We start from the raw sequence: 25,215 nt of genomic DNA, 5'->3' as shown, positions 1-25,215 counted from the left end.
CTTCTTTTAGATGAGAACTGGAGAAGATGCCAAATAATTGTATCTGTGATGTTATTGGAGTTTTGGTTTTTGTAGGAAGGGTCCAGCGGTTAAAAAAGAAGGCTAAGCTTCTGATATTGAAAGTCATAAAATATATTTCAGTGAATAATTCTGTGTTCATATGTGCATAATCCATTGTCTTCATTTATTCTAATATTCTATCCATATAGATAGCCATGAAGATTTTTGGTCATATCGCTGGATTCACATTGCTGACGGGACTTCAGAACAACCATTTATAGCGGAGCTGTTTTCAACATCTCAGCCAGAAATCTTTGAACGTATTTACCCAAGTACTCAGTTCAAATATTATTATCATTTTATATTTGGAAATGGGAGCATTAACTGAAAAAAAAATAGTAGAGTATACTAACTTACAGAATGCCATGATACTGAGCTAGCAAATTCAAGCAGTCTGATAGCACATATAAAATTTTTTCTATATTAATATCATAAGTGGTATTATAGATATTAACTGTCTTCTGGTTTTCTATTCAGAATTTGGGATTGAAACTAGTTTTTCAGAAAACAGGTGCTCTTATTAATTCTCACTTTTAGCATTTTAGACATAAAAGGTTGAAATTCTGTGAAACTAAAGCATAGACCATTTCCTTTGTATCCATTTGGAAACTGAATTAATAGACCCCATTTAAGACAATGAAGACTTTACTAATGTAGAATTAACTGGTAGAGGATTGGGAAACTATGTAATTAAATAATGACAGTGATAAGTATGATGTCATTTGAGTATGAAATTAATATTAGGTTAATGGTGTTATACCACCTGGTCAATATTTTAGTTACTTTGGTGTTGATTTTTCCCCTTATATTTATTCATATACATAGGTATTTTTTTCCACTACTTTTATTTATTTCAAGACATTTAAGTATGTCCTACTATGTATTTTATGTAACAACTTAGTCTACAAACCTATTTTGATGAGGAAAAATATATTTAATACTTTCTTATAACAACTTCAGTGAAATTTTTCCTTGTTTGAATTTGTCACATAAAGCTATTTTAGATGTGGTGAGCTGTTTTCCAAATGAGTATATGAATGAAATACGGATTGTTAAATGCTTGCCAAAATTGGGGAAATTCCCAGTCTTCACTACATATATTTTTTTTTGATCAGCAACAACATAGAAATGGTAGAACATCAGGAGACCTAGAGACCATATACAGGGCTGTTCTGCTACCCCTTTATTCTCTATTGTAAAATGCTATTACCCACTATTCAGATATTACCTCATTAAAATCCACGTTATGCTTGTGAGATTAAATTTTTAAAATATATGTATATGAATAGAACTAAACATTACCCCAACTATGATTGGAGGAGAGAGCAGAAAGAGAATTTTGACCAAAACCAAGGTATGGGTTTCCAAGGTAAGTGGGGCTATGACCTTTCATATAACTTCTCTCAGGGCATAGATGGTTGATAGTGATGATCGCTCATGACAATTTAGACGGGTTTTATGGCCAGATCCCTCTCTCTTTATAGCCACTATAGATGTTTTAATAGCTAACTGACACATGTTTTGGCAAATGATTTTTCACAGAAATTTTGCCATGTAGTCACATTCTATTTCTTACGGAAACATGAAATATGTCTTTTAAGAAAAGTCTATATAGAGCTTAGTGGGATTTACTCTAGTACAAGAGTTGACAACAATCACTATTCATTTTCATTTTTTGACCAAGAGTGAAGGAAAAAACTGTGAAATAAATGGTGAATATTAAGGAAGCTTGAGGCCTATAAAGAACATAACTAAGGATCTTCTGGAACAGTACCAGAATCCTTTGGTAGTAGGGCATCTATTTTACTTTGTATGTGTATGTGCTCAGAATCACAGGCTTTGGCGATACATGGTGCTGTGGAAGGCCCATGGTGTGTGCATGCTGGGGCACCGCTGGCCCAGGGCCACCTTTTTTACTTTTCATTAAGGAGAGTGAAGAACTAAGGGGAAAACTTTTTCACTGCTTACTATATATTAGTTGCTCATAGATGTTACTTAATTTTGTACTTACAGTTACCTTTTAAACAGGTGATGTTTTTACAAATTTATGGGTGAGGATATAAAGGTCAAGAGAGATTTTAAACAGCTAGAAGGTGTTAGGTTCAAATGTCTTATTTTTAGCAACCATGAACTTAGAATTAGAGATTTCTTTAGTATTCTTACATCAGCATCTTTAATCATGAATACTCACATCTTTGTATAGTTTTTGAAATAAATGAAAAACAATATAAATCAAGAGAATTATTCTTAGTCATTTGAACAGATTTTATTTCTTTTCATTGCTCCAAAATAAAAAACTAGTAAATGAGAGATACAGGAAATAAATTTATAGATATTATCATGCTCCAGGGAAATATTTACTCTCAAATGAGAGCTTACTGTTGATAGGAAATTGCAAGTATTTATATTTATTTCTTCATTTCCTGATTTGTAAGACAACTGTTTTGGCACATAGTAAGTTAAAATTTTAAAGATATGTTTGCATAAGTAAACTCTTCCTAAATAACCTGATAGTTACAAAACAGTTGATAGCTTTTGAAAGTGGTTGAAATCTGAAGACATGATAACCTCATTTTCAAGGATTCTTTTTAGTCTATCTAGTTGGTGAGGAAAGCCAACAGAAAAGAATACATGATAGAAGCCCTGTCTTTGAGATTTAAAGTCTAATTGAGATAAACACAATTAAAACACTTGCATAAACAAGTTCACATTAATAGTGTGTAGCCCTATCTGATGGAAAGAGTGAGAGTAATTTCAGGGATCAGGTTAGATTGGGTTAATCAGTGAAAACATGGAGAAGCTCAGTTTTTTTTTTTTCTCTGTAGGAAATAACGGTTCACACTCAGTTGTGTGGCCAATTAAAAGACTTTCACTCTTCAACTGTCCAGCAAGCAGGGCCTTCGGTTATGTGCAGCTGCTGTATTAATACTTCCTAAAGGAAAAGTGTTAGATCCTTGTTGCTCCAAGTGTGATCAAAGGGCTAACAACAGTAGTATCACTAGTGTTAAGATCTCACTAAGCAAAGAATTTCAGGCCCCACAATAAAACTACTGAATCTGAATTTACATTTTAACAATTATCCCAAGTGATTCCTGAGTTCAGTAAAACTTGAGAAGAACTCTGTTAGAGATTGTGATCTAGGTATTTCCCTTTGAAATGCATAAATAATTTCATAAGTATTTTCTTTTCCTTCAGTGACATATTTCATGTGTACACAGCTGAAAGTTGTCAGAAATGATGATCAAGTACCTAAACTGCTTTACCTCACCACTACAAATGAGAGTCACATGTTTATTACTGGTAAGCAATTTCTTTGTATATATTTAATTGGAAATCTAATATATTTTCTCTTCATTAAATTAAATTTTCTATTATAACATTCAACCACAAGACAGCCTTATTTTGAACTCCTTCACTATAAGATTGGTTTAACAAAGAATATGTGTGTGCATGTGCACAGTAGTTGCTCAGTCGTATCTGACTGTTTGCAACCCCATGGACTAGCCCACCAGGCTCCTCTGTCCATGGGATTCTCCAGGCATGAATACTGGAGTGGGTTGCCATTGCCTTCTCCAGGGGATCTTCCTAACCCAGGGATTGAACCTGGGTCTTCTGCATTGCAGACAGATTCTTTACCATCTGAGCCACCAGGAGGCCCCAATAAAGAATATACAGCCTATGAAATCTATTGCTTCGAGATGATTTACAATTCAAGCAACAATTTTCTGACTTTCTGAAGAATTTTATGTCCTTCAGTTAACTTTAATTCCTGCTTAATGTTAAGTTAGATAATCATAAATGGCTTCACAGATTGAAGACTGTTTGGCCCTGTATCACAATAAGGATTCAACTAACAGTAGTTTTAAACTGTTAAAATGAAAATGTATGTTAAATTTTGGTCCTCAGACTTGCATTTTACTTACATAGCAAGCAAAGTCTCACTGCTTATCTACAAGTTTATTTTTTTTCCCATTCTCTCTGATAATGTGGGCAAAAAAATCAGATGAGTGAGAGAGTACTGTGAAATGTTTTACTTACTAGAATGCTACCATCTTGGTAATTAGGAAATTTGTCAAAGAAGAGTCCTAGGAAGGATGTAATACACATCTTTATTTATACCTCATTTTATAAATATGAGTAATATCAGATCTAATACATACTAATAATATCAGATGTAAATGACGCTTAAGTACATTTCAAAAGCATGAGTTTAAATGCTGAGCTATATTCACAGAAAATTTAGTTCATATGCGCTATCATACCTTCAGGTTAATAGATAAAAATTGGTCTCCTAAGAAGATGCTAACCAGTTGGATAGTTAGAAAAGTCCAGACTATTAGATTTCTTTTTCTTCTGGCTTTTTTTGATATCCTACAGACAGCTACAGTGTAGTCCACAGAAACTGTAATATGTTTGATTTCCTTCTAGATTTAGGATTTATTTACCATCTTTGATAATTTTATATGCATATTCAGTATAATTATGTGCTACATAGTGAATAAGTTGACTTCTTTTCTTGGTGACATAAGATTGATCTTATATTAAAATGTTTTTATACACAAAAAAGTCCAGGTGGTTTACTACAGTGATTTTTTTTTCTCCTTATTTTTACCCTTCATGCAATGTCATAAAGGCCAGCCATATAACGATGATGCCAAGGTAAAAAACTTTATTCAGTGGGTTAAAGTTAAGAACGATTCTGGTGAAGTGAAGAATGCTGTTATGGGTGGATATTACCCCTATCCTCCAGTGCCAGAGAAATTTTCGAAGTATAGTAGTTCTCTTAAAGGTACTGATGAAATTACTAGTCATTTATGATTACATGCTATATGTATGCTATATGCCTTGTCATTTAGTCATCTTTATTCTTTAATTTGAGTAGACCAAAGTGTAGCAATACTCACTATTAATAATTTGATCTTTATCAAGATATAAAAACATATGTCCCATAAAGGTGGATATTTTTATTTTATTAGACTGTAAGAAAAAAGGAATATAGACTGACTAAATGGAGATAATATCTTGATTTAAGGTCTTTGAGATAAAATCTGAGTTGGTAGATCCCAACTCCTATAATATTATTTAAATTAAACATATGAAAGGATACATTGGACAATTTGATATCAAGATACAACTGTATTAGGCCACTTTTATGGAATGATACATAGATATCCCTTGGTATCCATAGGGGATTGGTTCAAGGAGCCCCATGGATACCTAAATCTGCAGATGCTCAAATGCCTTACATAAGGGATATACAGTGATTACAGTTGGCTCTTTGTATCTGTGGGTTTGCAAAACTTACGGATATGTGTATTGCAAAACTTGTGGATGACTGTGTATTGGATATAACACGGTTGAGGCTCCACTTGTAAATAAAAATGATATCAAAATTACTGAGATTCAGAATAAGTACTGATGAGAGACAATGTTAATTTATTTTAGTAGAATTTAAATATGATAGTTGAAAAGTTTAGCATATATTCTTTTTGAAAAGCTGTGGGATAATTGCACAGGTTTGGAAAAAAAAGAAACTTTGAAATACTGATCTATCATCAGCTAAATATTGGCATCATTCTATACTTCATAATGCCAGCAATATGTAGTATATGCTATATACAGAATATAGAAAATATTAACATCTGTGCTTCTATGCAATGGCTAAGCAACACTTTATAGTTTGAAGTATGATATATAAATTACATTCAATATGTAAAATTTCTGTTTCAGATTAAGACACCAGACTAGAAGACTGTATCACGATTGAACTGAAATATATTTTGCCAGTTTTACCAACATCACCTAAGGGGATGCCAAATATAAAGTCTCACATACTTAAGTTATTAGCAAGTTTATAATTTTCATGTTGTGAAATTACATTGCAAATCTAATTCTTATTTTTCTCATTTCAGTTCTTTAAAACTTACAATTTCCTTGGAATTACTCTTTTGCAGTTGCATCACTTTTGACAGCTATAAGTGAAGTGAAGGTGGAGACTGAAGACTTGCAGTATAGGGAACAAAAGCGCATTGCAATTCAGGGAATAATTACTGTTATAAAGTATGTCCCTCATCTCAGTGCAACTGAAAGTGCCTCAGCATCTGAAACACTACGGGTATGGTGCCAGAGAATTCATAGTATATCTCTGACAACACTCTGATTGTAACCACAATTGGTATTATATATTTTTTTTAAATTTAAATTTAGTTATTTTAATTGGAGGCTAATTACCTTACAATATTGTATTGGTTCTGTCACACATCAACATGAATCCACCATGGGCATACACGTGTTCCCCATCCTGAACCCACCTCCCGCCTCCCTCCTCGTGCCATCCCTCTGGGTCATCCCAGTGCACCAGCCCCAAGGATCCTGTATAGAACCTAGACTGGCAATTCATTTCTTATATGATATTATATATGTTTCCATGCCATTACCCCAAGTCATCCATCCTCTCCCTCTCCCACAGAGTCCAAAAGACTGTTCTATACATCTGTGTCTCTTTCGCTGTCTCGCATGCAGGGTTATTGTTACCATCTTTCTAGACTCCATATATATGTGTTAGTATACTGTATTGGTGTTTTTCTTCCTGGCTTACTTCACTCTGTATAATAGGCTCCAGTTTCATCGACCTCATTAGAACTGATTCAAATGTATTCTTTTTAATGGCTGAGTAATACTCCATTGTGTATATATACCACAGCTTTCTTATCCATTCATCTGCTGATGGACATCTAGGTTGTTTCCATGTCCTGGCTATTATAAACAGTGCTGCGATGAACATTGGGGTACATGTGTCTCTTTCAATTCTGGTTTCCTCGGTGTGTATGCCCAGCAGTGGGATTGCTGGGTCATAAGGCAGTTCTATTTCCAGCTTTTTAAGGAATCTCCACACTGTTCTCCATAGTGGCTGTACTAGTTTGCATTCCCACCAACAGTGTAAGAGGATTCCCTTTTCTCCACACTCTCTCCAGGCATTTATTGCTTGTAGACTTTTGGATAGCAGCCTTTCTGACTGGCGTGAAATGGTACCTCATTGCGGTTTTGATTTGCATTTCTCTGATAATGAGTGATGTTGAGCATCTTTTCATGTGTTTGTTAATCATCTGTATATCTTCTTTGGAGAAATGTCTGTTTAGTTCTTTGGCCCATCTTTTGATTCAGTTCAATTCAGTTGCTCAGTTGTGTCTGACTCTTTGCGACCTCATGAATCACAGCACACCATCACCATCTCCCGGAGTTCACTCAGACTCACATCCATCGAGTCCGTGATGCCATCCAGCCATCTCATCCTCGGTGGTCCCCTTCTCCTCCTGCCCCCAATCCCTCCCAGCATCAGAGTCTTTTCCAATCAGTCAACTCTTTGCATGAGGTGGCCAAAGTACTGGAGCTTCAGCTTTAGCATCATTCCTTCCAAAGAAATCTCAGGGTTGATCTCCTTCAGAATGGACTGGTGGGATCTCCTTGCAGTCCAAGGGACTCTCAGGAGTTTTCTCCAACACCACAGTTCAAAAGCATCAATGCTTTGGCGCTCAGCCTTCTTCACAGTCCAACTCTCGCATCCATACATGAGCACAGGAAAAATCATATCCTTGACTAGACGGACGTTAGTCGGCAAAGTAATGTCTCTGCTTTTCAATATGCTATCTAGGTTGCTCATAACTTTTCTTCCAAGGAGTAAGCGTCTTTTAATTTCATGGCTGCAGTCACCATCTGCAGTGATTTTGGAGCCCCCCCCAAAAATAAAGTCTGACACTGTTTCCACTGTTTCCCCATTCCCATGAAGTGATGGGACCAGATGCCATGATCTTCGTTTTCTGAATGTTGAGCTTTAAGCTAACTTTTTCGCTCTCCTCTTTCACTTTCATCAGGAGGCTTCAGGAGGCTTTTTAACTTCTCTTCACTTTCTGCCATAAGGGTGGTGTCATCTGCATATCTGAGGTTATTGATATTTCTCCCGGCAATCTTGATTCCAGCCTGTGTTTCTTCCAGTCCAGCGTTTCTCATGATGTACTCTGCATAGAAGTTAAATAAGCAGGGTGACAATATACAGCCTTGACGCACTCCTTTTCCTATTTGGAACCAGTCTGTTGTCCCATGTCCAGTTCTAACTGTTGCTTCCTGACCTGCATACAAATTTCTCAGGAGGCAGGTCAGGCAGTCTGGTATTCCCATCTCTTTCAGAATTTTCCACAGTTTATTGTGATCTACACAGTCAAAGGCTTCGGCATAGTCAATAAAGCAGAAATAGATGATTTTCTAGAACTCTCTTGCTTTTTCCAAGATCCAGTGGATGTTTGCAATTTGATCTCTGGTTCCTCTGCCTTTTCTAAAACCAGCTTGACCATCAGGGAGTTCACGGTTCACGTATTGCTGAAGCCTGGCTTGGAGAATTTTGAGCATTACTTTACTAGCGTGTGAGATGAGTGCAATTGTGCGGTAGTCTGAGCATTCTGTGGCATTGCCTTTCTTTGGAATTAGAATGAAAACTGACATTTTCCAGTTCTGTGGCCACTGCTGAGTTTTCCAAATTTGCCAGCATATTGAGTGTAGCACTTTCACAGCATCATCTTTCAGCTCCACTGGAAATCCACCACCTCCACTAGCTTTGTTTTTAGTGATGCTTTCTAAGGGCCACTTGACTTCACATTCCAAGATGTCTGGCTCTAGATTAGTGATCACATCATCATGATTATCTGGGTCGTGAAGATCTTTTTTGTACAGTTCTTCCGTGTATTCTTGCCACCTCTTCTTAATATCTTCTGCATCTGTTAGGTCCATACCATTTTTGTCCTTTATTGAGCCCATCTTTGCATGAAATGTTCCCTTGGTATCTCTAATTTTCTTGAAGAGATCTCTAGTCTTTCCCATTCTGTTGTTTTCCTCTATTTCTTTGCATTGATCGCGGAAGAAGGCTTTCTTATCTCTTCTTGCTATTCTTTGGAACTCTGCATTCAGATGCTTTTATCTTTCCTTTTCTCCTTTGCTTTTCACCTCTCTTCTTTTCACAGCTATTTGTAAAGCCTCCCCAGACAGCCATTTTGCTTTTTTTGCATTTCTTTTCCATGGGGATGGTCTTGATCCCTGTCTCCTGTACAATGTCACGAACCTCATTCCATAGTTCATCAGGCACTCTATCTATCAGATCTAGGCCCTTAAATCTATTTCTCACTTCCACTGTATAATCATAAGGGATTTGATTTAGGTCATACCTGAATGGTCGAGCGGTTTTCCCTGCTTTCTTCAGTTTGAGTCTGAATTTGGTAATAAGGAGTTCATGATCTGAGCCACAGTCAGCTCCAGGTCTTGTCTTTGTATAGAGCTTCTCCATCTTTGGCTGCAAAGGATATAATCAGTCTGATTTCGGTGTTGACCATCTGGTGATGTCCATGTGTAGAGTCTTCTCTTGTGTTGTTGGAAGAGGGTGTTTGCTATGACCAGTGCATTTTCTTGGCAAAACTGTATTAGCCTTTGCCTTGCTTCATTCTGCATTCCAAGGCCAAATTTGCCTGTTACTCCAGGTGTTTCTTGACTTCCTACTTTTGCATTCCAGTCCCCTGTAATGAAAAGGACATCTTTTTTGGGTTTTAGTTCTAAAAGGTGTTGTAGGTCTTCGTAAAACTGTTCAACTTCACTTCTTAAGCGTTGCTGGTTGGGCATTGACTTGGATAACTGTGATATTGAATGGTTTGCCTTGGAGACGAACAGAGATCATTCTGTCGTTTTTGAGATTGCATCCAAGTACTGCATTTCAGACTCTTTTGTTGACCATGATGGCTACTCCATTTCTTCTGAGGGATTCCTGCCCACAGTAGTAGATATAATGGTCATCTGAGTTAAATTCACCCATTCCCGTCAATTTTAGTTTGCTGATTCCTAGAATGTTGACGTTTACCCTTGCCATCTCTTGTTTGACTACTTCCAATTTGCCTTGATTCATGGACCTGACATTCCAGGTTCCTATGCAGTATTGCTCTTTACAGCATCGGATCTTGCTTCTATCACCAGTCACATCCACAACTGGGTATTGTTTTTGCTTTGGCTCCATCCCTTCATTCTTTCTGGAGTTATTTCTCCACTGATCTCCAGTAGCATATTGGGCACCTAATGACCTGGGGAGTTCCTCTTTTGGTATCCTATCAAATTGCCTTTTCATACTGTTCATGAGGTTCTCAAGGCAAGAATACTGAAGCGGTTTGCCATTCCCTTCTCCAGTGGACCACATCCTGTGTCGTTTAATTTTTCTGGAATTGAGCTGCAGGAGTTGCTTGTATATTTTTGAGAATAGTTGTTTGTCAGTTGCTTCATGTGCTATTATTTTCTCCCATTCTGAAGGCTGTCTTTTCACCTTGCTTATAGTTTCCTTTGTTATGCAGAAGCTTTTAAGTTTAATTAGGTCACATTTGTTTATTTTTGCTTTTATTTCCAATATTCTGGGAGGAGGGTCATAGAGGATCCTGCTGTGATTTATGTCGGAGAGTGTTTTGCCTATGTTCTCCTCTAGGAGTTTTATAGTTTCTGGTCTTACATTTAGATCTTTAATCCATTTTGAGTTTATTTTTGTACGTGGTGTTAGAAAGTGTTCTAGTTTGCTTTTACAAATGGGTGACAAGTTTTCCCAGCACCACTTGTTAAATAGATTGTCTTTTCTCCATTGTATATTCTTGTCTTCTTTGTCAAAGATAAGGTGTCCATAGGTGCGTGGATTTATCGCTGGGCTTTCTATTTTGTTCCATTGATCTATATTTCTGTCTTTGTGCCAGTACCATACTGTCTTGATGACTGTGGCTTTGTAGTAGAGCCTGAAGTCAGGCAGGTTGATTCCTCCAGTTCTATTCTTCTTTCTCAAGATTGCTTTGGCTATTCGAGGTTTTTTGTATTTCCATACAAATTGTGAAATTATTTGTTCTAGCTCTGTGAAACATACCGTTGGTAGCTTGATAGGGATTGCATTGAATCTATAGATTGTTTTGGGTAGTATACTCATTTTCACTATATTGATTCTTCCAATCCATGAACATGGTATATTTTCCCATCTATTAGTGTCCTCTTTGATTTCTTTCACCAGTGTTTTATAGTTTTCTATATATAGGTCTTTAGTTTCTTTAGGTAGATATATTCCTAAGTATTTTATTCTTTTCATTGCAATGGTGAATGGAATTGTTTCCTTAATTTCTCTTTCTGTTTTTTCACTATTAGTGTATAGGAATGCAAGGGATTTCTTTGTGTTGATTTTATATCCCTCAACTTTAGTATATTCATTGATTAGCTCTAGTAATTTTCTGGTGGAGTCTTTAGGATTTTCTGTGTAGAGGATCATGTCATCTGCAAACAGTGAGTTTTACTTCTTCTTTTCCAATCTGGATTCCTTTTATTTCTTTTTCTGCTCTGATTGCTGTGGCCAAAATGTCCAAAACTATGTTGAATAGTAGTGGTGAGAGTGGGCACCCTTGTCTTGTTCCTGACTTTAGGGGAAATGCTTTCAATTTTTCACCATTGAGGATAATGTTTGCTGTGGGTTTGTCATATATAGCTTTTATTATTTTGAGATATGTTCCTTCTATTCCTGCTTTCTGGACAGATTTTATCATAAATGGATGTTGTATTTTGTCAAAGGCTTTCTCTGCATCTATTGAGATAATCATATGGCTTTTAGTTTTCAATTTGTTAATGTCATGTATTACATTGATTGATTTGTGGATATTGAAGAATCCTTGCATCCCTGGGATAAAGCCCATTTGGTCATGGTGTGTGATCTTTTTAATGTGTTGTTGGATTCTGTTAGCTAGAATTTTGTTAGGATTTTTGCATCTATGTTCATCAGTGATATTGGCCTGTAGTTTTCTTTTTTGTGGCATCTTTGTCAGGTTTTGGTATTAGGGTGATGGTGGCCTCATAGAACGAGTTTGGAAGTTTCCCTTCCTCTGCAATTTTCTCGAAGAGTTTGAGTAGGATAGGTGTTAGCTCTTCTCTAAATTTTTGGTAGAATTCATCTGTGAAGCCGTCTGGACCTGGGCTTTTGTTTGCTGAAGATTTCTGATTACAGTTTCAATTTCCGTGCTTGTGATGGGTCTGTTAAGATTTTCTATTTCTTCCTGGTTCAGTTTTGGAAAGTTGTACTTTCCTAAGAATTTGTCCATTTTTTCCACGTTGTCCATTTTATTGGCATATAACTGCTGATAGTAGTCTCTTATGATCCTTTGTATTTCTGTGTTGTCTGTTGTGATCTCTCCACTTTCATTTCTAATTTTATTGATTTGATTTTTCTCCCTTTGTTTCTTGATGAGTCTGGCTAATGATTTGTCAGTTTTATTTATGCTTTCAAAGAACCAGATTTGGCTTTGTTGATTTTTGCTATAGTCTCTTTTGTTTCTTTTGCATTTATTTCTGCCCTAATTTTTCAGATTTCTTTCCTTCTACTAACCCTGGGATTCTCCATTTCTTCCTTTTCTAGTTGCTTTAGGTGTAGACTTAGGTTATTTATTTGACTTTTTTCTTGTTTCTTGAGGTATGCCTGTATTGCTATGAACTTTCCCTTTAGAACTGCTTTTACAGTGTCCCACAGTTTTGGGGTTGTTGTGTTTTCATTTTCATTCGTTTCTATGCATATTTTGATTTCTTTTTTGATTTCATCTGTGATTTGTTGGTTATTCAGCAGTGTGTTGTTCAACTCCATATGTTGGAATTTTTAATAGTTTTTCTCCTGTAATTGAGATCTAATCTTACTGCATTGTGGTCAGAAAAGATGCTTGGAGTGATTTCAATGTTTTTGAATTTACCAAGGCTAGATTTATGGCCCAGAACGTTGTCTATCCTGGAGAAGGTTCCGTGAGCACTTGAGAAAAAGGTGAAATTCATTGTTTTGGGGTGAAATGTCCTATAGATATCAATTAAGTCTAGCTGGTCTATTGTATCATTTAAAGTTTGTGCTTCCTTGTTAATTTTCTGTTTAGTTGATCTATCCATAGGTGTGAGTGGGTTATTAAAGTCTCCCACTATTATTGTGTTATTGTTAATTTCCCCTTTCATACTTGTTAGCATTTGTCTTACATATTGTGGTGCTCCTATGTTGAGTGTATATATATTTATAATTGTTATGATTGTTATATCTTCTTGGATTGCTCCTTTCATCATGATGTAAAGCACCATTGATAAAACATCTAGGTTAAAGATGAAAAGTTTCTACACAGTGAGGAACACCCAGAAATGTTCACAGAGTTACATGGAGAAGAGAAGAGGGAGGAGGGAGATAGAGGTGACCCAAAGGAGATGAAGTAGAATCAAAAGAGGAGAGAGCAAGCTAGCCAGTAATCACTTCCTTATGTGCGCTCCACAGTCTGGACCGCTCAGAGATGTTCATGGAGTTATACAGAGAATAGAAGAGGGAGGAAGGAGACAGAGGTGGCCAAGAAGATAAGGCGGGGAATCAAAAGGAGAGAGACAGGTCCAGCCAGTAATCAGTTCCCTACGTGTTCTCCACCGTCGGGAACACACAAAGAGATTCACAGAGTTGGGTAGAGAAGAGAAGGGGGAGGGAGGAGATAGAGGCAACCTTGTGGAGAAAAGGAGAGTCCAAGGAGAGAGAGAGCAGTCAAGCCAGTAATGTTGCTCCCAAGGAAAAATGGGTACTGAAGATTGGGTTCTTAAAGGTACAAAATTGATAACCAATACCAAAAAGCAAAGATTAAAAATCTAGAGTAGAGGTTGAATTTTCAAAAATACCATATTAAAGAAAAGAAAAAAGTCACAAAAATTATCCCCCAAATATATATATATGAAGTTTTCTTTAAAAAATAGGGTCTTTTTTTTGCAAAGTAATAGTAGGTTATAAAAATGAAAAATTAAAGGAGTAATAGAGGACTTAAAAAATCTAAAAAATTAAAGAATGATCGTAAAAATAGTAAAAATATATCTAGGACTGTCTCTGGTGTTGTTGTGAGCAGTGTGGGGTCAGTTCATTTTCGGATAGTTCCCTGGTCTGGCTTATATTTCTTAAGATCTATAGGCCCCTTCCTGTGTAGTTGGTACTAACTACAGGGTTTTAATCTATTGCACCTGTCACTTCCAAGGAGGTTCCCTCTGTTTTAGCTTCTTCTGTTTGCTGGTCTCTTCAGTGTCTGATTTCCGCCCTAACACAAGGGGGCAGTGGTGGACACTTAGGTTCACTTGTGTCTCGCTGTGGGGAGGGAGGGATGCTGCAAACAAATAACACTGGCGTGTGCTTGCAGTGTCTCAGCCACATTGGGTTTGCCTCTGCTCACGGCACGTATGCCCTCCCTGCTGATACTGCTCAGGCTCTAGGTTGCTCCGTCGGGAACTGACCAAGGCCAGCCCTGGGCTACATGCGCCTCCCAGGTCTAAGCCGCTCAGGTTCAACATGCGCCTCCCAGGTCTAAGCCGCTCAGGTTCAGGTACTCAGGTAGTCCTCAGAGGTGCAGACTTGGTTGGGCCTGTGTTTTGTGCCCTTCCCAGGTCTGAGCAGCTCAGGTGATGAGGTGTTTGGTGAGCGCGGTCACTGCAACTTATCACCTCCCCTGTCCCTGCCGCTCGGTTTTCTGGGTGTACAACCAGCGCACCTTCTCAGGCAGATGTTGACCGTCCAGAACCCCAAGAAGTCTTAGTAAAGAAGCCTGCTTGCAGTTTGGTAGATAATGTCTCCCTGGGGCTGCGATTGCCCCCTTCCGACTCTGGCTGTCTGTCACCAGAGGGGGATGGTCTGTAGCTGGCTAGCTCTGTTCAGTCCTTTGTTCTGTGAGTGGGCCTGGTGGTGTCTTAGGTTAGGGCTTTTTGTGTGGTAGCTATCCCACAGTCTGGTTTGCTAGCCCGTTAGTTCCCTCAGATTGCCCTCGGGGCATTCAGGCCAGATCCTTACTCTAAGCAATGCAGCCCCTGACTCCCTGCCCAGCCCCCGCTTGCTAGTGGCGGGTGCAGGCATCTGAGCAGCTTCACCACTGGGGAAGTTACCATTGGGCACATAATCTGTGGGTTTTAATTATTTCTTTTTTTTTTTTTCCTCTGGATTATGTTGCCCTCTGTGGCAAATAAGGATCTTAAGAAACTGACTATTTAAATTTACTTATACTCCCCAGTTTTTAAAAATTAATTTTTATTGGAGTATAGTTGATTTACAAATAGAGTCACAGATGTAGGAAAAAATGAGGTATATGGGAGGGTGAAGGATAAATTAGGAGATTGGGATTGACATATACACACTACTATAAAATAGATAACTAATAAGGACCTACTGTATAGCACAGGGAACTCTACTCAGTACTTTGTAATGACCTATATGGGAATAGAATCTCCCCAGTTGTTTTGATTTAGAATTGAGGTAAATGTGCAGCTCTACTTTGAGAGACTAGAAAAATATCTATTTAAGAAAGATTACAGACTTTTAAAAAATCCATTCATATGTGAGACCTGAAGCATGTGTTCTGGCAGTGCTGATTCTGAGCAAATTTTGATCAGTGCTACTGCTAATCTGACTCCTTTCTTCAACTCACCTTTCCTGCTTAACCCAACTGCTAGGAAGATGAGAACCTCCCCCATGAAGTTCTTTGTTTCATCTCTAATAATTCAGATGAGGAGAATCAAGCCCAAAACTTAAAGGCTGATCTCTAAGAAAATATAAGCGTGAAAACCTGAACAAAGCATCATATCCTTGAAATATGAAGGGATAATTTACACGTAGTGCAATATATTCATCCATGAATATGTTCAAATGCGTCCTTCAGGGGGTTCAGATTCTTCCACATGTATCTATTGTGGTAGAAAAGGAATTAGGATGATTCTTAACATAGCAACTCAAAATTTAAGAAAAAATACAGTGATAGTTGTTACTTATTTAATGATGCCATTACAATGTTGGTCTAAATTAGAATCTGAGATTTATGGGTTTTTTTTTAATGTTGAAAGGTTGCCTTTTTCTGATTCTTTCTCTCTTCTCCCCCTCTCTTTTTAAAGTAGATACACTTAAAAAATACAAAAGCATGTGAACTTCTGGACAGTTCATGTGTGTGAACATATAGCATACAATTAATTTTTAAAACTGTGTGGCTTGTTTTTTGCATCTCCCTCTCAATTTCCTTTAGTGTTTCTGATGAATGTCTTCTCTTGACTCTTTCAAATTAAATACCATTTAAACTAAATATGGAAGATATTATACTTGCTGATATCATGAGATGTCTATAACCTCAACTCTAAGTTGAGTTGGTAGAAATTATATCCTCATTTCTTAAACAAAAAGGATGATCATGCAACTTACTTCCCAAATTAACTTGATGCAGGAATAGTGCATGCGTGTTCAGTTGCTCAGTCATGTCTGACTCTCTGTGACCCTATGGACTGTGGCCTGCCAGGCTCCTCTGTCCATGGGATTCTCCAGGCAAGAATATGGGAGTGGGTTACCATTCCCTCCTCCAGGAGCGCTTCCTGACCTAGGAATTGAACCTGCATCTCCTGCATTGGCAGGCAGATTCTTTACCTCTGAGCCACCTGGGAAATGCACAGAAATATGGTACTTACCTATTAGTGAAGCTTCTTTTTACCTAAAGGGCCACAATAAAGGCCTTAAAATTTCCCCATGGCTTTTATTTGTGGTTCATTAAAGAAAGTTATTACGCATGGTGTGATGACTTGAGTAACATGAATACAGTTCTAACTGATCTGTAGGAAATAGGCAGTTTTGAAGTGTCAGTACTTTAAAAAAATTATTTATTTTTGGCTGCCACTGGGTCTTCGTTGCTACATATGGGCTTTCTCTAGTTGCGGTGAGCAGGGGCTACTCTTCATTGCAGTGCAGACTTTTCGTTGTGGTGACTTCTGTTGTTGTGGAGCACGGGCTCTAGGTGCGCAGTCTCAGTAGTTGCAGTGCATGTGCTCAGTAGTTGTGAGGTATGGGGTTAGTTGCTCCACCGTATGTGGTATCTTCCCGGACCAATGATAGAACCCATGTTCCCTGAATTGGCAGGTGGATGAATTCTCAACCACTAGACCATCAGGGAAGGCCATCAATACATTTTTTAGTGTATCACTCTCCATATGTCATAAAACATACTTAGAAGTCAGAATATTTCTTTTGAGTGAGATTTGTATAATCTGCAGTGCTGGGGAGATCTTAAATGTATGTTGGTTATAGGGCAAAATTGATAGATATTAAAATGTTCTTCAAACCAAAGCAACCCAGAGTTAAGCATAATACTGACCGTCAATGCAAGTACTCTGACCCTCAGTAAACCACCTCACCTTGATTCAGCAGATCACAAGGATTTAACCTTGCTATAGGATTTCTAATCTCTTTCATAAAATTTCTGTAAGTTGACTAGGCTTTTTAATGAAAGAGTTGACTGAGAGAAAGCTTCATACTCCTGAGGGTTGCCACAGTTGAGATCCATGTTTATGCAGTGTGCATAGGATTGTCATATACATGCTGTTTTCAGTCATACAGTATTATTAGAAGACTGTATTATTTGAAGACCAAAGATTAAATTATGTATATTTATATTCTAGTACCCTATATATTTGGGCTTCCCTGGTGGCACAGATGGTAAAGAATCCGCCTGCCATGTGGGGAACCCAGGTTCAATCCCTTGATTGGGAAGATCCCCTGTAGAAGGGAATGGCAATCCACTCCAGTACTCCTGCCTAGAGATTCCCATGGACAGAGGAGCCTGACAGGCTACAGTCCACAGGGTCGCAAAGAGTCAGACACGACTGAGCGACTAACAAATACACACATACTCTATATATCATGGCTTCCCTGGTGGCTCAGCAGTTAAGAATCCGCCTGCAGTGCAGGAGCTGCAGGAGATGCAGGTTCGATCCCTGAGTTGGGAAGATCCCCCGGAGGAGGGCATGGCAATCCACTCCAGTATTCTTGCCTGGAAAATCCCATGAACAGAGGAGCCTGCGGGCTACAGTCCGTGGGGTCACAAAGAGTCAGATACGCCTGAGCAACTGAGCACTCACTCGATATATTCTCTTAAAAGAACTGGTTACTATAGGTACCAGTTACTGGCACCTTGTTTTCAAAATTTTATATCCTTTCTCATGAGTTGTATTTACTTTTCTCCACTTTCATTAAATATTTTATTCTTTCTATTTATAACGAAAACTAGTGTTCATACTCACATTTAAGGATGACATGGAGAATAAGCATTGTATCCTGTTCCTTTATGATGATCATTTTTTAAAAGAGCAAATATTATTTTATAGCTTTTTAAACTAAGCTTATAAATATCAAGAGCAGTTTTTTTTTGTGTGTAAAGTTTTCTTTGAGTCTCTCTTTCTCTTTTACTATTAATCAGGAGCCGACAGAGAAGAAATAACCAAACATTGGGAGTGGTTAGAAGAAAATATTATGAAGACCTTATCTGTGTTCGATTCAAATGAAGATATTACTAATTTTGTACAAGGAAAGATAAGAGTAAGTGGCATGGATATAGTTTATAGATGGAATACTAAACTCTTTGACCCATTTATTTGAGGATGAAAGTTACATGGAAGCTCATTGTTTTATTGGCACCTTTCAGGACTGGCAGAAGCACACATATAAATATCAGAATCAGAACTAAAGAGAGTTGTAAACATAGTGGTTATTCTTTGGTGCCCTTGTGAGTGCAGTTAGGGATATTTTCATTTCAGAATCTCTTTGAAAGAACCCTTCACTCAATCAAAATAATATTTAGCACCTGTATTTTTGGTAGGTTCTTTTGAGGCATTAGGAAAAGATTAAATTATAAAATTGCAAATTTAAAGAAATTGAATTACAAAATTAAAGATCTGCTCACTTCTGTCGTAAGAGATGTAGGTATGTGTATATGTGTATACACAGTTTTATTCAAGGAACTGTTTAAACATGTGAGGTATATTTGTGTTGATGGGTAATTATTAATTTTCAGAAATTATTTTGTCTCCTTTAGGGATTAATTGCTGAAGAGGGAAAACATTCTTTTGCAAAAGAAGACGATCCTGAAAAATTTCGAGAAGCCCTTTTGAAATTTGAAAAATGTTTTGGTTTGCCAGAGCAGGAAAAGTTAGTTACCTATTACTCATGCAGTTATTGGAAAGGACGAGTTCCTTGTCAAGGTTGGCTATATCTTAGCACCAATTTTCTGAGCTTCTATTCTTTTTTGTTAGGATCAGAAAGTAAGTGGTTTCTGTTGTTTACTATGACTTTGAATTTACAAACTTACCTATCAACTTTGTGATGGTATTAGGTTGCATGTAAAGTAATAGAATAGATATTAAAGGTAATTAAACTATACATTTAAAAGTTCACTTCATCTGGGGAAGAATACTTTTAAGACTGGTTGTTTAACATAAGAACCATTTGAATTGTATATAGATGCCTTGCCTGTTGTGGGAAGCAAATGAATATTAAACGATGATGGTGATCTGACTTCAATCTATATTTAAATAATTGTTTTAAACATGCAATACACATATGTGTAGTAATCATAGTATCTAATGTCCTACAGCTACAAAGAAGAATCAAGCAGTACTGTTCATAGCACATGTATAGCTTTTACACCAATAGTTATATAATTGTATAAATTGAAATACCAAATTTAATATCAGGTTTAAATATCAAATCAGAAAAAAGATTAGAAATTATTTAAAATTAGGGACTTCCCTGGTGAATTATATCTGTTCTTAAGATCAGTTATTGTATGTTCATTGTTATGCTTCAAAATTTAAACTAATCTTGAACTCAAAAGCATTTTAATTGTTCATGGCATTTTTTAAGTGACTGTTGTTTGTTTTGAAAGACCTGATTGATAAACATTAATCAACATTGAGAAACTTAATCATATCTACTTATAACTCTAATTTGCAGTAAAACTCATTATCTCCTGGGATGCAGTCTCAAAACTTGAAAAGACTTCAAATGTCATACTGACAGAGAGTATTCATGTGTGTTCCCAAGGGGAGAATCACTACTTTTCGATGTTTTTGCATATTAACCAAACATACCTTCTTATGGAACAACTGGCAAACTATGCTATAAAAAGAATTTTTGATAAAGAAACATTTGATAATGACCCAGTCCTTGATGATCCTCTACAAATCACTAAAAGGTATTCAAAGCTTAATTAATATTTATTTTTTAAAGTATTGTTTGACCAAAGAACGGTGGCATTGAATAACATTAAAAGACGAATGGATAAAAAAGTTCTGATACATATACACAATGGAATATTACTCAGCTATTAAAAAGGACACATTTGAGTCAGTTCTAATGAGGTGGATGCAACTGGAACCTATTATACAGAGTGAAGTAAGTCAGAAACAAAAACACCAATGCAGTATATTAATGCATATATATGGAATTTAGAAAGATGGTAACAACAACCATATACGTGAGACAGAAAAAGAGACACAGATATAAACAGACTTTTGGACTTTGTGGGAAAAGGTGAGGATGGGATGATTTGAGAGAATAGCATTGAAACATGTATATTGCCATATGTGAAATAGATGACCAGTCCAAGTTTGATGCATGAAACAGGGCACTCAGAGCCGGTACACTGGGACAACCCAGAGGGATGGGATGTGGAGGGAGGTGGGAGGTGGGAGGGGGATTTGGGATGAGGGACGCACGTACCCCCGTGGCTGAGTCATGTCAATGTATGGCAAAAACCACCACAATATTGTAAAGTAATTAGCCTCCAATTAAATAAATTAATTTTTAAAAAGTTAACTATTCTATGTTATGTGATAGTTTTTCTTTGGAGTAATCATTGATGTGTGAGTTTTTAAAGTTTATTCATTTGCATTTCACAAATAGTATCCTCTCTGAGAAATTTAATGTTAAGAAGTAATAGAAGTTAGATTTGAAAATTATTTCTTAAGATCTCAGTAGGATTTGCTCTGGAGTGTTTTTAGAAACAGAAGTTTTTGTGTGCATGGTTAGCCTGAGGAGTAGCCTAGATAGATTTAAGGCTGAAATTGTTAAATGTATTGTTTATTTTTAAACACATTTTATAGGTAGGTTCATTTTTTCTTTGTTTACAAAATTTTATTGACATATAGTTGATTTACAATGTTGTGTTAATTTCTGCTATATAGCAAAGTGACTCAGTTGGCTATACATATATTCTTTTTCATATTCTTTTCCTTTATGGTTTATCAGAGGATATTGAATATAGTTCCCTGTGCTATACAGAATGATCTTGTTTATCCATCCTGTATGTAATAGCTTGCATCTACTAATCCCAAACTCCCAATTTTTCCCTCTCCCAACTCTCTCCCCCTGAGAGTTTCACATTTTAGTATAAGGATAAGTTAGTAGAATCAATGGAACATGAGCTTTAGAAAAAGATTAGAGCAACCCTGGGAAGAAAAGTTGTAACCTCTCAGGACCTCAGTTTTCTCATCTGTTGTTTGTACCTCAGAGAGCACTTGTGAGGAATGAGCAGTGTAACTTGTGAAAGCACTTTGTAAAATATTAAGCACTAGATAAATAGTTACCATTATTAGTGCCTGCATCAGAAGTATCTGTCTTATAGCTGTTTGCCGCTATATTTGGTTTGCTGAAACCGACCAGAGCCCTTTCATCCTGCTCAACACTCAGAACAGTTGACTGAAATGAGTGTGCCAAAGGGGAGAGAATCCAGAAATAGCTAGTGAGAACCGCTTCTGGCAAGAAGGATGAGGGTATAGACTGTATGGGAAAGTGTAAATAAGAGAAAGCTAAGCTGCAGTCCTGTGGATAGACCAGAACTAGTAACCTGGATGCTGTGTGTTACATAGCCCTAACCTAGGTACAGTTGTTCCTCTTACCTATTCTTAAACCATTCCTAAAATCTATATACATAAGGGTTCCCTTTGTGAGCCTTCTTACTTTTCTGGAAATAGATCGGCAAGGTGAATTTGTTTTACACCTTACTATCAAAATTAGGTCCCAGTGTGCATGATTTATCAGTAGAACTCCATAAGGATTAAGAATATAATTTATGTTATGTTATAGTGAAGCATGTTGATATAGGTTGTTTTGATTAGCCACCCTAAGCATAAACATTTTAGCTATTTTATTTCCCTTAAAATATCCTAAAAGGCCACTTATAAATAAGTTATTCATTACCAAGTCTGTATTTAAATGAGGTATAGTAGATTCATTTTTGTCTATGTGCATGTTTAAAAGAACCTATTGAAAATTAGGGCTTCCCCAGCAACTCAGCGTAAAGAATCTACCTTCAATGCAGGAGACATGTGGGTTTGATCCCTGGGTCTGGAAGATCCCCTGGAGGAGGAAATAGCAACCCACTCCAGTATTCTTGCTGGGAAAATCCCGTGGACAGAGGAGCATGGTGGGCTGGTAGTCCATCGTGTGACAGAGAATCGGACATGACTGAAGTGACTAAGCACATGCATTGAAAATCATATATATCTAAATCCTTTTCCCTAGTACATTAAAAAAATAGATTATTTAGACTTCGTCTCCAAATGACATTTTAAAAATGGAATATCTATTGCTTTGGTTTACTGTTTTTACAAATATGTATTATAGTAGCTAAATTCAGTGTATATCCTTCCAGACCTTTTAATGCATGAATTAAAAAATATTTGCCAAAAGCATGAATGGGATTAAACATCACATATTATGCTACAGTCTACTTCTCCTCTTAAAATAATATATCACAGACATCTTTTCATTCATATAAAAAGATCTTATGTTTTTCAATAATAGTGGAAAAACCCACCAAATTGCAATTTAAGTGAGGTAAAAATTGTGAGTCTCTGTTCATATTTATCAGAATTATTTTTAAAAGACATGGTGAACTGCCACATACTCAAACAGTATATGCTGGAAGGATAAATTTAGTTTTAACTTTTTTGGCTTAGAATTAGAACTTGCATAATTTACTCACTACCCCAGATGGCTTTGCTGCTTAGCACAAGTGTTTAATGCCTCTAGAAAAATTGTGCTATTTTAAGCAATTGTTTTTTATTTATATATTTATATGTCAGTTAACAAGTCATCTGTATTTATTGACACCCATCCTGTGCCCAAAACTGTGCAAGCACTGTTGTTTTATTGTGTCTCTACTTTGAATTTTTAAACATTCATTTAGATTTTTGCTTCATTTGATTTTAATGTTATTTTTATGTTCTAGTCTTCCCATCTAAATTTTGATACCGTAAACTTTCATCATTTTGTTTGAACTGGGTAACTCTCTTGATTTTCCTGATAACCAAGTGTAAAAATTATTGTCTTCCAAGATTGGTTTTAGCCATATTCACATATGAATATATTAATAGAATAGTCTCCTAGCAAATCACCCTTTAACAGATGGTTTGAAGACCTACATCATCTCTAACCATTGTGCATTGGAATCTAATAATACAAAACTGGAAAAGAGAACAAACAAATTGATTAGGAATCAATGTGTTTCTTCCATTCCATAATTTGTTGAAGAGCATAACATGTAGTGTTTAATCGTTCTGTTTTACAGTGCACTTAATCAGTGTAGACATGTGTACACTTTAGAAGGCATCATTTGAGCCCCTTCTTTTTTTCTTTCCTATAGAGGTCTGGAAAACCGAGCCCACAGTGAGCAATTTAATGCTTTTTTTAGGCTGCCCAAAGAAGAGACTTTGAAAGAAGTACATGAATGTTTCTTATGGGTACCATTCAGCCACTTCAACACTCATGGAAAAATGTGCATATCGGAAAACTATATCTGCTTTGCTAGCCACGATGGCAATCTGTGTAGTGTAATCATTCCATTACGAGAGGTAAAGTAAGTTTAGTTGTATTATCAGTTTTTAGTTCAAAAATGTTATCATCCACAGAGTAAAATGCCCTTTAATTTTGTAAATTATTAAAAACAATGTGCAACATCTTTTTAGTAATTTTTAAATAATCTTTTTTAAGTTCCATAATATTCTCCAGGATAAGAGTACCATTCCTAAGGATACGAGTACTAGGATAAGAACCTTATAGCTCTTATTGAAAATGAAAACAACTAAAAGTTTATGTACAACATAAGGGTTTGGGGTGATGCAACATGGAGTGTAATCACTCAGACATTTATGACATGAATACCAAAACTTACACTATCACATTTGATATATATACATGGTCAGAAAGAATAGAATTGATAGCTTTTCTATAAGTCAAAAATCAGTTATCAGTATTGCGGCATTGAATTTTTACATTTGTCATTTTTAAAGGTTACATGTTAACCTTTTCCTAAAGAAGTGAAATAACTTGCGCTGAGATTGCTTGTATCAGTGATACTACTAGTACCCAGTCTATTCCTTACTAAGTCCTACCACAGACCAAAACTTGTTGCCACAAAAAACAGATAATAATAAGCTAAGCCATTTTGCCTGACCTTGTCAAAAATGAGAAAAAAAGTGATTCACTTATGTTTTCATCCCCCAGGTCTTAGCTATAGATAAGACAAATGATTCCAGCAAATCTGTCATCATTAGCGTCAAAGGAAAAACAGCTTTTCGCTTCAGTGAAGTAAAAGAATTTGAGCAACTGGTGGCAAAACTCAGGCTCAAGTGTGGGGCAACTTCAACTCAATATCACGATATTAGCACAGAGGTAATTATACACCAATCAAATCATTTTGAAAAAAAGATTTATGTTTGTGTGGTCCCCTCTTTAAATGAACTCACAGTACCTTTCCTATTATTCTTCTGTTTAGTTTTTATAAGATGAATACCAAAGAAATTGTATTCTCTAAGTCACATCATAAAACAGAAGTGAAAATTAGGGACGTTATCACTTTTTAGGAATTCAGACTTTTAAAAAATTATCTTATTTTTCTTGACTATATTTGTTGTTTAATCATATATACATACCTTGTACTTTTGCATAACATGGCTTTTAACAACTCAAACTATGAGAATTCAATGGGGCATTAAAAAAGGACTCTTATTGCTGTAGGGAGATGGTCTGATAATCTTTTTATTTAACGTCAAGCAGGTGAGCCTTATTTATACAATCTGGGCCAAAGCAAAATAGTGACATATCTATTTACTTGTAAAATATTAGACAAAGCAAATATTCTTGGCAAAACATAATTAAAAGCCTGATTTTGATGTTTGTCTTTTATAGAATGTAGTTTCAATTCAAATTAATTTTTCTTTTTCAATCTCATATTTTAATAGATTGATAAAACATTACATTACAACTAC

The 25,215-nt window shown here is 36.4% G+C and overlaps 1 protein-coding gene and 1 pseudogene across 1 annotated transcript in view; both read left to right on the top strand.

Moving 5' to 3' along the window:
* Positions 1-14,381, top strand: part of LOC138071107 (RPA-related protein RADX-like) — a 45,030-nt pseudogene extending 30,649 nt beyond the window's left edge.
* A 56-nt stretch (positions 14,382-14,437) lies between these two features.
* LOC138071106 (TBC1 domain family member 8B-like) overlaps positions 14,438-25,215 on the top strand; it is a 44,083-nt gene continuing 33,305 nt past the window's right edge. The window contains exons 1-6 of the mRNA XM_068962526.1: positions 14,438-14,471; positions 18,366-18,484; positions 18,981-19,206; positions 19,898-20,138; positions 23,592-23,799; positions 24,452-24,619. Of these exons, the coding sequence (XP_068818627.1) occupies positions 14,438-14,471; positions 18,366-18,484; positions 18,981-19,206; positions 19,898-20,138; positions 23,592-23,799; positions 24,452-24,619 (996 nt within the window). The remainder of the gene's footprint in view (positions 14,472-18,365; positions 18,485-18,980; positions 19,207-19,897; positions 20,139-23,591; positions 23,800-24,451; positions 24,620-25,215) is intronic.

Source organism: Capricornis sumatraensis, chromosome X (genome assembly GCF_032405125.1).
Source record: "Capricornis sumatraensis isolate serow.1 chromosome X, serow.2, whole genome shotgun sequence".
Taxonomy (NCBI): domain Eukaryota; kingdom Metazoa; phylum Chordata; class Mammalia; order Artiodactyla; family Bovidae; genus Capricornis; species Capricornis sumatraensis.
The sequence above is the reverse complement of the archived record's forward strand: the minus strand, read 5'-3'. Positions and strand labels throughout refer to the sequence as shown.